General features: G+C 46.4%; 1 protein-coding gene across 3 annotated transcripts in view; it reads right to left on the bottom strand.

The window, feature by feature from the left end:
• VGLL4 (vestigial like family member 4) overlaps positions 1-15,458 on the bottom strand; it is a 97,551-nt gene that overhangs the window by 41,524 nt on the left and 40,569 nt on the right. The window contains exon 1 of one of the 3 annotated variants that reach the window (XM_069865695.1): positions 10,436-10,642. The exons of the other annotated variants lie outside the window; for them this stretch is intronic. Within the exon in view, the coding sequence (XP_069721796.1) occupies positions 10,436-10,517 (82 nt within the window). The 5' untranslated portion in view covers positions 10,518-10,642. Of the gene's footprint in view, positions 1-10,435; positions 10,643-15,458 lie in introns of those variants that run through there. 3 annotated transcript variants of the gene reach the window in all.

Raw genomic sequence — 15,458 nt, 5'->3', positions numbered from 1 at the left:
GGGAATGGCCTCAAGCTACACCAGGGGAGGTTTAGGCTGAACTTCAGGAAAAAATTCTTCACAGAAAGGGTCATTGGGCACTGGAACAGGCTGCCCAGGGAGGTGGTTGAGTCCCCTTCCCTGGAGGTGTTTAAGGCACGGGTGGACGAGGTGCTAAGGGGCATGGTTTAGTGTTTGATAGGAATGGTTGGACTCGATGATCCGGTGGGTCTCTTCCAACCTGGTTATTCTATGATTCTATGATTTAACTTAAGTTTCTTATCCTGACTCATCTTCTGAAAAGAATATAAAATTAACTGCCAGCATCAGAGGACACATTCCTATTTTGCAACTCTACTGGCCTCAAAGATAACGGAGCAGACCTGCAAGGTCCCGTGGCTCAAACAGGGGAACTTGCAATTTTCCATCCCACTGTTCTTTGTACCAGCTCATTCCTTGTATCAGCTAAAAAGACTCAACAACTTCTCCCGAAACAGCTTTCATCACCTCAGTTTGGAAGGGGTCCAGGATAGATGAACCACAGACACAAAGGATTTTAGACCAAAAGCTCCCATTCCTTCCGTGACCGCTGAGCAGAAAGCATCTCGCCCATACAGCATCAGTTTGAGTTTCAAGGTCACAGTTTTTAGCTGTTTAGCTGATTAATTTTTATTAGCACGTCTCAAAATACACAGGTTACTAACAGATCACAGCAAGGTCTAGCAGCCACAGTGAAGCATGGCAATCAAGGAACTTTGAACATCGCGCTCGGCTTCATCCCTGACTGAGGTGAATTTAACCAATAATAGCTCTTTTTTTCCCCCTCACAAATAAGGATAATGATTGCTATTTATTCCACAAGGGTGGCTGAAGGTTGAATTAAACTAGGCTTCCGTGAGGACTGGAATTCTGCAGAGAGGAATACATACATACAAATACCTTACAACGAGTGTTACAATGTTTGTTATCCTACTTGCTTCTAAATGGGCTCATTGAGAAACACTTGAAACCAAATAGGGTAGCGTTCAATCTACTGTACAACAAAGAAACTCAGTACATTCCCAGATCAGCTGTTAAGGCAAGCATAATGTACCTTGAAGTGGTTACAGTCCTAGAAATTAGGGGTTTTAAGGGTTTTTTAAGGAAGATAACTTCATATTTTTTCCTGATGAGCTGAGTTAGACACATTTATTACAAAACATCGATAAGAAAAGCTTTTTCTAAGAGATGTAAACTAGTCAAGAATCTGTAAACACAGAATCATTAAGGTTGCAAAAGACCTCTAAGATCATCCAGTCCAAACATCGTTGCTAATGCTGGAATCCCTATTTTTGACACTTTGGTAAATGGCTCAGTACGACGCCTATAGCAAGACAAAAGCTAAGTGTTCACCTCTTTAACTGTAGCCACTGGTTTTAGAGTATTCAGCAGGAAAAGTGTGCACGTCAGCATTCTCCCAGCTGGCTCCAGGAGATTTAATTTATGCCGACCACAGAGTGACTGCGATAGCTCTCTGAGATGCCACAGCAGGAAAACTGCAGGGTGGGGGTTAAACAAGCAGCAATACACACCAGATGGCTGAGCAGGACAGCTAAAAGATCAGGAGCACAAGGAAGCATATTGAAAAAAAAAAAAAATCCCCTTCAATGCCATAAATATTTATACTAAATCCAAGAAATTGGCTGAGTTCAAACTTGTCCTATGTGAATCATGCAGCACTTCCCTCACCCCATCTCCAGCTGATGTGTTCTGTATAAAACCACCACAAAGGAGGCGCCATAGTTACGTCAATTTTTTTTTTTTTCAACGTGCTAAGAGCGCTTTTTGTAGAGCTCCTGCTTTAGAACAGATTACTTTCCAAAGAATATAAACAGAACAACTAAATAGCCTTATTTTACTTGGCTAGCTCTGGTGTGGCACTTACTGACTTAATATTCACAGAAACAGCTTCCTTTTGATTGGACAACTTTGACTTCCTTCATGCAGCCATTTAATTACAATTACCAATGCATCACAGACAAAACAACTCCAATTTAGTAATCTGGCACCAAGAAACAACAGTCTTCTGAAAGGTTCTGCTCTGAAAGTGTCAAACCTGCTGATTTTATAAATATCTAAATTTACTTTCAGAAGTGAGCCATACTAAACGTTAACAGTCAAGTAACAAAACTGGGAGTCACATCTCTGCAAACAGTGCACTAATGCCATTTTTAAATCACAGAATTGTGGAAAGGTTTGGGTTGGAAGGGACCATAAAGTCCCTGCCATGTGCAGGGACACCTTCCACCGCGTCAGGTTGCTCAAAGCCTCATCCAGCCTGGTCTTCAAATCAAGTAAATACTCATTCTCAAAAAGACAACGGCTATTCCAAAAGATCCACTCGGCAGCTTTGGTTTTCAGTCTTCTTACATCAACGACTGATGGTAACTACAAAGGCTACTGACAATCTGTTACTGGATTTTTGATTAAAATAGAAGATAATATTTCAAATTTGGCTTACATTCCCTCAGAGCAGAGCCCTTCCTACCCTGAGCAAAACAAGATAGGCTCATCTACTGAATTTCTCTTACTTTCAAATGCAGCTCATGTTTAAAGGCAAATAACATATTTCTGCATGCTGAGGAGCAAATATTAAGTCTTGCAAACCAGGGAGGCGTAATGCCGAGTGGTTTCTGTCAAATGAGTTTCCAGGAAAAACTACTGCTTTTTAAACAAAACTGGTTCCAAACTTCTGCTGGGAGAGCAAACATATTTCCTGGAACCTGCTAGCAAGGTTTGGAAGACAGAGGGAAAGTTATATACTACAGTGCTTGATTCTCATTGCTGACAAGGAACACTCCAAAATGACGAGTGAAAATGAACATATCTTAAAACCACTGTTGACAGACACTTGTAATGATGGGCATTATGAAAAGAGAAGACAGAGGCCACATTTTCTGCGAAGGAACTAGACTGGCTCATCCCTGCTGAAGGCATGTTTTCTTTTCTTCTCATCTGCCACAAACACTGCAACATTCTACTTCATCCCCAATATTATCCACTTTCATCCACGTACACCGCGCTGTGGGTGCCATCCTCCTCCCAAGACAAAACAAGGCACGAAGTGGCACCTAACACTATCACAGGAAAAAGATGGACCCACCATATGCTGCTACGTTTACCAAGTTCTTGTTCTTAACGCTAGCAATCACCAAGTCAAAAAATTAAGAAAAGAGATACTTTAAGAACTCCGATACCAGCAGTGCCTTGAAACTTAGGCAAAGGGTACCTTCTAAACTCCATTTTGCCCTTTTGTCTCTACACCCATATTGATTCTTACCTGAGAGTTTCAGGACTCTCATTCCTATTTAAACTAGATATCTGAAAATCTTTGATGAAGACTTACCACCACTGCATTACTTTCCTTGCCTGGAACAAATGCTGTGGTGGTCCCAGGAACACTGTTTCCTCAACTTCACCAAGGCCAAAAAAGAAAAGGCTGTATGGAGCTCCTTCTAACAACTCAAATACTCCAAGCTTGGCCTGCCTTTCAATCTGTGCCAATCCGCTGCTGACGCTAAGAATAAAACTCTTCCAAATCCAGCCATCTGGTTTACAAGTTGACACAGATAACGCAACTGCCTGCTCCAAGCTGCCCTTGTGCTGAATGATCACAGAATCACAGAATTGTTTGGGTTGGAGGGGACCTCAAAGCCCATCCAGTTTCAAACCCCCGGCCATGGGCAGGGACACCTCCCACTGGATCTTGCTGCTCCAAGCCCCATCCAACCTGGCCTTGAACATCTCCAGGCATGGGGGAGCTGTGACTTCTCTGGGCAACCTGGGCCAGGGCCTCCCCACCCTCACAGTAAAACATTTCTTCCTGAGATCTCATCTCAATCTCCCCTCTTTCAGCTCAAAACCCTTACCCCTCATCCTACCCCTGCCCTCCCTGATCAAGAGCCCCTCCTCAGCTTTCCCGAAGCCCCTTTCCATACTGGAAGCTGCTCTAAGGTCTCCCTGGAGCCTTCTCTTCTCCAGGCTCAACAACCCCAACTCTCTCCGTCTGTCCTTGGACCGGAGGTGCTCCCATCATCTCTGTGGCCTCCTCTGGACTTGCTCCAAGAGGTCCATAATCTTCCTGAGCTGAGAACTCCAGAACTGAACACAGGGCTCCAGGTGAGGGTCTCTGGCCTCTCTTCCCATTCCCACCAACACTCCCAAGCTACACCAGCCACCAGCACACCCCAAGCTACACAAGTCGTGACATCGACCTGTAGAGACAGACATGAGAATGTCGGCTCACTCTTCAAGAAAGATGTTTGGTGAAGCACCAAGGGGGATCTGCCTCCAGGAAACCAAAGCTGTGCAGTATGGCACGGTGCTTACACAACAACATCTAGCAGCTCTACATCACCCAGCCAGTTCTACTCCACAGCTTTTCCTGATGGGGAAAGGAAACAATGACTCTGGGCATCCAGCAATCATTCCATGCTGATTTGTAAAGTAATTTTCAGGAACACGATACAGAACTGCACAATGAAGAAAAAAATTGGCTGGCTTTAAAGAAGAAATTAAACTCAAAACCACTCATGATTCCTTAATGCTGAAAAAGTATAATACCATTTTTGTCCACTCTCTTCCAGAAACTTGTGTTCCTCACTACCTTACGCTATTATCAGTGAAAAATTATAGGCTCTGTCCCGCTGGATTAGCGTTAGTGTAAACAACTTTGCTAAATTGCCTGGCACACTGTCTGCATGCAGCATACTAAAACTCTGTAGCCTGTTCAGCCAAAATCAAATATAAAGGCCCATCTGTATTAATCCTTGAGAAGAAATTAATAGACGACTATTTTCATGCAAAGCAGATATTTAAAAAAGGCAAACTCAATACATATGGATGAACTTGTTCATTCATAATTTCAGATGCTACACAATGAAGACTGTTGTTCAAGCTTTATTTTTTCTCTAACAGTTCTCCATACAATGCACTGCATTGTTCAGACTCTGGAGCAATTGAGGCTTTTTCAATGTCTCCTAAAATCCCTGGATATATATCCAAAGAGACCTGGCAGTGTAACAAATTTGACTTGTGAGTAACAAGTTACAGCCTTTAAGCAAATTGCTCATTAACACAGAATTGCACTTACTGCTACAAACCTCACTACCTTTTATCTCCAAACAAACACGCTGCCTATCTTATCGACTGAAAGTTGTGGGATAGCCCACTATTACATTTGGCTTTTTAATTTCCTTGTTTGAGTTCTCAGTACAAATGCTGAACTAGCATTGAGGGTGCAGAGAACAACAGAACTCCAGGGGAAAAAAAACCTACTCAAATATGACCTAAATCTCTCTCGCCTTTGATGAATGAGGAAAATAAACTGAATTTTGATGTCAGTACTGAAAAGGATATTCCCAACTTTTTGCTAGGAGGAAATGAGCAAGAAAAGCCCAACTGTGAAGCTGGAGCTCTTTGTTTTTTTCCTGAAGATAAAAGCCATTGAAAAAGCAAACCCCAGAGAATGTTCCATAAATACGGGACATTCTGAAGGTGCATCTTGATTTACATGACTTTGAACAGAAATTTTACACTGCATTACAAATAAGAACACAATTCACCATGAAGGAGATTTTTATCCCATTTATCGTTCCACTAATTCCTCATAGCAGAATAGTGTTAAAGTAATTTTCTATATTTAGAAACCAACCCAAACTTTGAAGTTAATAGGAGAAACTTAAGTTACAGACCCAGAGCGAAATGCAAGGTCAGCAAAGAACACGGATGGAAACTATTCTTTAGAACTTAAGAAAACACACTACGTTTCATTGAAGAGCAAATGAAGTTAGTAGAATCTGTTTCAGGCTCCTCGTTTGCAATCAAACATCTCAACTGGCCTTATGGGACAGACATGCACATATAGGAAATGCCACGAGTGCTCCAAGATGACAGCGAGCCAGGCGAGCCCAGTGCCGCAGCCAGCAGAGCTTCACCCCTACAGGAAGTCAGTGCCATCATTATGTAACGTGCCACTAACGAATGTAAGCTGTCCCGAAACCAAAAAGGGGTGGTTTTCTGTAAATCTGGATTCAATTGTCTTCATTTAAAAAAAAATAAAAATCCAGTGTTCTGGAGCGTCCAGAGAACCCTCTATAACTATTTTGATTGCTCCAAGTCTCATAGCATGCCTGGGGGACTTCTTAGCATCTTATGGCATCGCTTTATACCTCCCCCAGCATGGCCGTTGAGGCCTGGAGAATGCAGCAATAACACAGAGCATTTGCAAATGGGACAGGGAGGAAGGAAGGTAGAAATCTGCCGTCCAGCACAGCTATCTGTACGCTCCTGCAGATAAAAAACAAAATAAAACAACTCTTCCACTCGGAAACTGCGCCTTTTCATGCATATTCCATTGGAAAAGAGGAGCCAGAACTTACTGGACTGCCCTGCGTCATGCAAAGAGCAGATCACCTTCGACTTGTTCCACTACCTCTGAGCCCTCCTGCCATTACCTCACACACAAGGCTCTGGGAGAAAGAATATTCGGCTGAAGTTAAGGGATTTTCCATTGCAAAACAAGATGCAGATGTTCTACCTCTGAATGCGTGCCTGTCACTTGATAGGAAGCACTGGGAGTGCCAGGCTGGTATGGAATGGTTCAGCTTCAGAGCCTTCGCGAGGACAACCATCTCCCAAGGGTTTCCTGGTGTCCCTGAGCTCATTAAGAAGTAAACAATGACATGAAGGCACTACTCATTAAAGAGGGCATTGTTAATAACTGACAGCAAAGGATTAGAAGGAAGGTATCAGATGTATTCATGCTAGAAAAAAGCATCCAGATGCAGAGTTAACAATTCTCTAATTATTTCTTCTTTTCTTTTGTATCGCATCAACTGTATTATAACAAACTGCTTGAACTGGTTGATCACTGCCAATGGAATTGTCACTGTCCCACTGGCAAAGATCAAATGTTCTCATTTAAATGACTTAAAAATCTTTCTTCCCCGGAGAGGGAGACAAAACTCAAATTTTTTTTTAATGCAACTTGTTTAAAAAACACCACCATGTTGTTAAAATTCAGATTTTCCTCCAAAATCATCCATCAGAGTTGAGATTACCATGGAGCATCATGAGGAGCTCAAAGCTAGAGACGGTATTGAGAAAACACTCAGAAGGACATAAATTATCAGTGTAAACCAAACAGCCCTGAGAAAAGAAAGGTGACTCCCTTTCAAAAGCCCTCACCTCCTCGTGGGTTAGAATCCTTCTGCTAGCTGTGGCTACCTCGATTATATGAGCATGCAGAACTTCCCATCCGACTACCGACTCACAGAAGTGTTGAGGCTAGAAGGCACCTTCTGGAGATCATCCAGTCCCAACCTCCTACTCCAAGACAGGCTCAGCTAGGGCAGGTTGTTCAGTGCCATGTCCAGTCAGGTTCTGAGCATCCCCAAAGACAGAGATTCCACAGCCCCTCTGGGCAACTTGTGCCAGTGTTAGACCAATCTTACTAGAGAAAAACAGGAAGAATTCTTGTGTTTTCTCCAACAGCCAACTTCAGCTAAGGTCCCACACTACAAAGCGATCAGCTGAACCTGCAGCACGATGTTATTTCTCAACAGTTAATGGGAGAACTTCAAGACCTTTATTTTCCCCAAACTCATCAAAAGGACGCTTCTCTACCCACAAAGCATGTCCCATCTATATAAGTCACCACTCTACGTCCTTCGCCCAGACCTCCATTGAGTAAGCCAATCAGAAACACATTCTATGAGCTGAACAACTCTCCATCAATGAAGGTTCCACACTCACTGGCCCGTGACCGTAAATGACACTACTGAGAATGTTCCCAAGGCACAGCTTAGGTTCCCTAAACCTACCAGTCAAGGACAACTAACCAGGTGTTGGCATTAACTCAGTAGCCTGCAGGTAACGAGTTGTTTGTTATCTGTACCTCTCACTGGGCAAGGAAAAGCAGGCCTTGTCTTGGGACGCAAATTATGTTCTTCTACTCCATGTTGAACTAAAGAGCCGCTAAACACACACAACGGAAGAACTTTTCCTGTTTCTTACGGAATGATCCATCTCTCATCTCTCATTCCTAAGCAGCAGCTACAGATCAATGGCACATAGTTCCAGTGGCTTGTGCCACTGTGCCAGAGTGCCAGTGTGTGTGAGGTGCCAGAGGTGAAAGATTAAAACCGCTAGTAAACCTCATAAAACGATAATGACACATTTCTCCAGCATACCAATCATCTCAACAGCAAAAGCATGTGTTTCAAGAGAGAAGCTACACGAATAAGGAACTCATCTCATTCATTTCCCGTGCCATACAGGTCCATAACTCTTTCCTCTGAAATTTCAAGCCTATTTCACATCACAGAATGTATTTGTATCTTATCCCACATATGCAGAAGTACTTCTCAGGAAAGCCTCTATTTATAAGTATTTCAAGTATGACCTTCAGGAAATCCTAACTGAGTTTGAAAGGGCGCTTTGTTCCAATACAGTTACTATCGCAGCAGCGTCTTTGAAAAGACAAGATCCATCACTGCTGACACAACTCGCTTAGAAAATAAATACTGTGGCAGAGGCATGGAGGATCTGTAGGCATCTTCAACACGCTTTGAGTTCAGTGCAGATGTTGCCAGTGTTTATACTTTTTAAACCACTGGGACATAAACACCTCGCTATAAACACCACTGAAGTTTTGCTTTTCTTTTCTTCATTTTGTGTGTGTTTATTTTCGTGTTAAAAACGCTAACTTCCATAATAAGGGAAAGAGCAACAGATGTTTAAACTAAACAAAGACTGCCCCAGCAGTGCATGCCTTAAGCGGGTCTGCTGCTTTTGAACTATTAAAGCTAAGAGCTGGTTAAATAACAATTATAAGAGGGTGGGGAAAAAGGGGGCTGGAATCTTCCATAAATATTAGGTATCATTATAATGAACTGGACCAATGAGCCAAAACTGGAGTTTTTCTGCCTTAGTCAACAAAACACTTGGGAACATGTACCACATAAGTAGAATTTTAAGCAGAACTTCACGGTCTGCACCAGAGTTGTGCATTGTCCTCAGATACAGCACCGGGTACTACAGAGAACAATGAAAAAGTTAAAGGTTCCTCCCAGCTGGTTTTTCTTTCTTGCCTTTCAATCTAGTTTTCTTGCTGTAAAGAACAAAGCACAAGATAAGAAAGAGCTTGAGAATTCAACCCTATTGAACCTCAGCTCTGACAGGCAAGTTTCATCTTCTGCGTGAATAAAGCTCTTTTACAAACAGATACATATTTGTGCAGGGGAGAAAAAGATGTGGGGAAAAAAAAGAAACAGCAATATTAACAGGCCCACAGGGAGCCCCTCCACTTCCCGAAGGAAACAAATATGGCTGTGCTGATTTAGAGAAGGAAAAGATGTTATTTTGCACAGCGAAGTTCGGCTCCCATCTTTCATGACGGTGTTTTAGCCTGGTCTCTTTCTGGAGAGCATGAGCAGAGCTCGCAGCCCTGTCTGTGCTCCTCATTGTCTCTACCCTGACAACTAGAGAAGGCTCCTTCTCCAAGCGAACATGGAAAATCAGAGGGAAGGTTTCTGCCAAGCCCGCTCGCCGTGCCATAACCCGCACTGCAAGCCGCACGTACGGCCACCCGCACCCTGCCCAAGCCCCCCAAACGGAGATGAGAGGCTGCAACCCCGGGGATGGAGCCAGGGCGACAGGGTAAGGAGTAGGGGGGGTGCAGGAGATGGGGTGGGGGGTGTGGGACAGGGGATCCTGAGCTGGTACAAGCAGGGCAAGGGGTGATGTGCTGGTGCAAAGAGGGGCAGAATCAGGGGCAGGAGGTGCTGAGCCGGTCCAGGCAGGAGTAGGAGATCCTGGGATGGGGCAAGCAGGGGCAGGGAGAGAGGCAGAGGGTCCTGAGCTGGTCCAAGCAGGGGCAGAAGTGGGGACAGGAGGTGCTGAGCTGGTCCAGGCAGGAGCAAGAGATCCTGGGATGGTGCAAGCAGGGGCAGGAGAAGGGCAGGGGGTCCTGGGATAGTGCAAGCAGGGGCAGAAGCAGAGGCAGGGGGTGCTGAGCTGGTCCAAGCAGGGACAGAAGCAGGGGCAGGGGGTGCTGAGCTGGTCCTGGCAGGAGCAAGAGGTCCTGGGATGGTGCAAGCAGGGGCAGGGGAAGGGGTTCCGGATGAGCTGGTTCAAGCAGGGGCAGAATCAGGGGCAGGGGGTGCTGAGCTGGTCCAAGGAGGAGCAGAGGATCCTGAGCTGGTGCAAGTAGGGGCAGAGGAAGGGGCAGGGGATCCTGAGCTGGTTCAAGCAGGGACAGGGGGTGCTGAGCAGGCCCAGGCAGGACAGAGGGTCCCACTGGAGCCGGGCAGCCGCCTGCGCTCCCTGAACCGACCCAGGAGCGGCCCGCAAAGTCCCCTCGACACCCGAAGAAGAAGCGAATCGCCGAGCGTCCCCGGGCGACGCCGAGCGGTACCTTCGTAGCAGAGGATGCCGATGTTGTTGTTCATCTTGTCCAGGTACTGGTAGTTGAGCAGGTCCATCTTCACCAGCAGCATTGACGCTGCCTCCCGGCGAACCCCGAAAGCCTCGTCCCGACGGAAAATAAATAATAACCCGAGCGGCCGAAGCGCGGGGCGATCAAACAAACCAAGCGGCAAAGGCGAGCGCGGAGCGAGCGGACAAAGCCCTGAGCTCACAGCCCGCTGCGAGCGGCCCCCGGGACCAGCGGCGCCTGCGCACCCGCCGGGGCGGAGCCCGAGCTCACACCGAGACCCAGGCCGAGACCCAGGCCGAGACCCAGCCTGACCCGGGTGGGCACCAGCTGCACCCAGGGGCACCGGCATCACCACAGGCACCAGCATCACCCACCCACGGGCATCAGCTGCACCCATGGGTATCAGCTTCACCCATGGGCACAGGCATCACCCACCAGCACTAGCATCACGCTCTCATGGGTACCAGCTGCACCCACAGGTATCAGCATCACCCACCCATGGGCACCAGCATCACCCTCCCATGGGTACCCAGCTGCACCCACAAGCATCAGCATCACCCACCCATGGGCACCAGCATCCCGGCTGCATCATCAGCCACAGGGCAAATGGCACCAGCATCCCGGCGGCATCGGCCACAGGAACCAGCATCCTGGTGGCATCATCAGCCATGGGGCACCGGCGTCCCAGTGGCACCAGCGGCAACAGGCACTGGCATCCCAGCTGCATCATCAGCCACAGGCATCGGTGTCCCAGTAGCATCATCAGCCATAGAAACCATCATCTCAGTGGCATCATCAGCCACAGGACACCAGCATCAGGACACCGACATCCCAGCTGCATTACTGGCCACGGGGCACCGGGATCCTGGTGGCTGATGCACAATGTTTCAAAGTAGAATATTTAGATTTAAGCTAAATTAGAGTCAAGTTTTGTCTAAGCAGTTGAGTTTTTCAAAGTTAGAATATCACTCTGAGAACATGTTTTCTTTCTCTGATCACCTGTTTTCCTTAAAACGGCATTTTTCAGGCACTGTCCTTACTTTGAAAATTATAATGTGAGAAATACTAATTCAGTGGTAAAATACTGAAAAGGACAAAGCCTTTGAAGAAAAGGCAATAATATTTTTATTTTACAATTCAACGCTGAATCAGACGCCCTTCTAGAAAAGGCATCCCATCTTACAAATGCAGTGGGTATATATCATACCCACAGAATGGTCTGGGTTGGAAGGGACCTCAAAGCCCATCCAGTTCCACCCCCTGCCAGGGGCAGGGACACCTCCTACGGGATCAGGCTGCCCAAGGCCCATCCAGCCTGGCCTTCAACACCTCCAGGGATGGGGCAGCCACAGCTTGCCTGGGCAACCTGGGCCAGGGCCTCCCCACTCTCATCGTAAAGAAACTCCTCCTTATGTCCAGTCTAAATCTGCCCTCTCCAGTCTAAATCTCCCCCATTGCCCCTCGTCCTATCACCCCCAGCCTTTGTAATTAGTCCCTCCTCAGCTTTCCTGTAGCCCCTTCAGGCACTGGAAGGTTGCTAATATCCCATCTAATCCTCCCCTGGCACAACTTGAGGCCATTCCCTCTTGCCCCATCACTTGGGAGCAGAGCCTAGCAGCCCCCTCCCCACATCCTCCTTTCTGGAGCTGCAGAGAGCGATGAGGTCTCCCCTCCTCTCCAGACCAAGCAGCCCCAGGCCCCTCGCTGCTCCCAGCCCGCTGTGCTCCATCCCCTTCCACAGCTCTGTTCCCCTCTCTCAACAGCCTCCATCCCCTCCTTGTCCTTGTCCCGGGGGCTGACCCAGGACCTGCAGCGCTGAGCGCATGGGAAAGAGGAGTTCCCTGCTCCACTGCCCCCCATCAATACCAAAAATGTTGGCCAACAAAACTCTTTAAGATTCATTTGGGAGTTTTAGAAAGCAAGCATCCTTTATCAGGTCTGGACAACATGCGGGAATGATCGTCATCAATCGTGTGCCCTGAGACAAAGGCTGTTACAGAATGTATTTCCCACTTACATGCAAATGTATAAATTTTCCCCGAAATCTTATGCATATTCTGTCGCTTTCCAAGGTCTAATATTATGAAACTTCACAACAGTCAAAACTTGCTAATTTGGAGCTGGCTCCAGCTCCCTGCTTGACCTTGCCTTTCAGATCAGTAAGGATTCCAAACAGAGATGACTACAGAAGAAGAGACATCTGTTCAGCACAGATCATTCCTCACACAATACAATATGGTGAGAATTAATTGATAAGTTTTGCTGCAGCTGGTTTGTATGTTTAATTATCCTGTCATATAAATCTGTCTTGTAAGATGCAGCTGGTCTAGGTCAAGAGATAACCTGTCTTAGGGCTGCGAGAATTTATTGATACGCTTAGTTGTCTTGTAAGATATATCTGTTCTAGGTCAGGAGAGAATCTGAAGGAAGTCTGCAGACATTGCTGGATAACCAAAAAAAGAAAAAAGAATGAATATTCTTTGATGATTTACACAGTTCTTTGTCTAAAACTAGTATCAGGCTTAGAGAGTTGGGGTTGATAAGACTGCAGAAAAGGCTCCGAGGAAACCTTATAGCAACCTTCCAGTTCCTGAAGGGGCTACAGGAAAGCTGGGGAGGGACTGTTCAGAAAGGCTTGGAGTGATAGGACGAGGGGCAATGGGGATAAACTGGAGAGGGGCAGATTTAAACTAGATAGAAAGAGCAATTTCTTCACCATGACAGTGGTGAGGCCCTAGCACAGGTTGCCCAGAGCAGTGGTGGCTGCTCCAACCCTGAAGATGTTCAAGGGCAGGTTGAATGGGGCTTGGAGCCCCTGATCCAGTGGGAGGCATCTCTGCCCATGGCAGGGTGTGGAACTGGATGGGCTTTAGGGTCCCTTCTAACCCAAGCCATTCTGTGATTCCACGATTAGAAAAAATTCTTCACTGGCAGAGTGGTAAAGCCCTGGCAGAGGCTGCGCGGGGTGGTGGTGGAGTCTCCATTCCTGGAGGAGTTCAGGAAGCGTGTGGCTGTGGTGCTTAGGGACATGGTTTAGCAGGCACGGTGGGGCTGGGCTGATGGTTGGACTGGATGACTTAGAGGTGTTTTCCAACCTTAATGGTTCTACAGTTCTAAGAAGGAGGCCGGACAGAGCCACCCCAGAGGGGAAGCAGTGCTGTGACTGTCCATGAAGCGTACAGGAGGAGGAGGAGGAGGAGGAGGAGGTGGAGGTTACTGCAGCTAGGAGAGCAGAGGGGCCTCCTCTGGACATGGGGCAGGAGCCAACCCAGCACTGTCCAACCACTCCAGAGCAATGCTTTGGCCAGGCTCCTGAGCAGGAGCACTGAGCTAAAGCCATCTGTTCGGAATAAATTCATTCTCTTAAACATTTACTTAATTTCCCAGCATGGCCTCAGACATATCCCAATACTGTTGCAGTGAAAAATAATGCTATTTCACAGCAATAGGACAGAAGAGCAGCTCTAGTATGATAGAGGCAATTAAAATTAAAGAAACAAGGCACAGCATGTACGCCTGTATGCATAAAGACAAGTACCGTGTGCTCACAGACAATTCAGTCTGTACACCATCACAGCCAGTTTGTTAAAGGGCTAGCAAGCAGTCAAACATTCTGTGTTTGGGATTTTTAACAGCTGCTAAGGCTTCGGTGTAGATGACATAAATGATGGGAGCTTTTTGCAGCGGCGGCTCTCATCGCAGGATGTGGTCTGCCCTTCTTAGGCCAAACCTCAATCACAAAGAGTGCTGCTTATGCAGATGTGCGTGACTCATCATCAGAGGGCAGAACATCTCCATGGGTGCAAGCATCTGCAAACCCAACGGGCATCAGCTTGCATTTCCTGCTGCTTGCTGATCAGCACCTGAAGCCTAATTTGACTGAAAAGAGAGAAAGAAATACTGGGGGAGTTTGGTCCAAGCCAAACAGAAAAAGCTAGTGGAGTCCTAATCTTCCCTGAGCCCCCCTCAGCCCTCTTTGGCTTGGAACAGCACTCAGCCCTGCCTCCCTTGGATGGAGAAAGCCAGTGGTGCGCACAAGAGCATATGGACAACGAGAACCAGTAACAAGCTTCCATTTCTACTTTGAGAATTCCTCCCCTCTGCTAGTGAAGGGGAAGACTGGGGAAGGGCACCTGGCGGAGGGAGATCTAGTCAGGGCGTGCTGCCGGAATGGGCTGGGTACTTCAGTGAAGCTGGTGATGGAGTTCAAGATACCGCTGAGAAACAGGAATAAGAAATTCATCTCCAAGGAAGATTCCCTAGGACCCCAAGTAAGATTTCTCCTCACTTCAGATAGAAAAAGTAGTCCAGTGCATTATCTGCCTATATGCTTCAACTGAAGAATGTCCACTAATGTCCCCCTGATCCAGTGGGACACGGGGATTGGAATTAGACGATCTTTAAGGTCCCTTCTAACCCAAACTTTCTATGATTTTAACAGTGCTGAATTCAATACAACACAAAACAAATCACCCAAAAGGTATTCTGCTTTGCTGGGAAGATGAAGGTCGAGAGCCCGTTATTGATTATTTATATGTAAAAAGAGGACTCTCCTAATTGGAAGCTCCATTAAGACTTTAATAAAGTATAAAACCTTATGGGTACTTCACACTGAGGTAACAGTACACCTCTTGGATGGTACCTAAATAAAAAGGCTGCAGTTGGGTTCTTTGCCTCACAGGGTTTGTTCCCACCATAGATGCAACCACACATCTCCAGACCACAGCAGTGCATGGCATTTACCAGAAAGAGAAATGTTTTTAAGAAAGAGATGAACGTTATGGTTTGTAAGCTGGGAGACTACAAGTTTTACACAGCAGATCATGTTGTGCATACTCAAATGCGCAGATACTAATGTTCAGATTAAACCAGACGTTTACTAAAGGCATCAAGAGAAGCCTTAGCCCTTAAAGATATAAACTGTGATGAAAATACATACCTACAACACTCAAAAAGGAGAAGCACATTTCTCCAGCCTGAAATGCAAGTTTCTCACATAAGC

The sequence above is a fragment of the Phaenicophaeus curvirostris genome, chromosome 11 (genome assembly GCF_032191515.1).
Source record: "Phaenicophaeus curvirostris isolate KB17595 chromosome 11, BPBGC_Pcur_1.0, whole genome shotgun sequence".
Lineage (NCBI taxonomy): Eukaryota > Metazoa > Chordata > Aves > Cuculiformes > Cuculidae > Phaenicophaeus > Phaenicophaeus curvirostris.
This window is presented reverse-complemented; position numbering and strand designations above follow the sequence as displayed.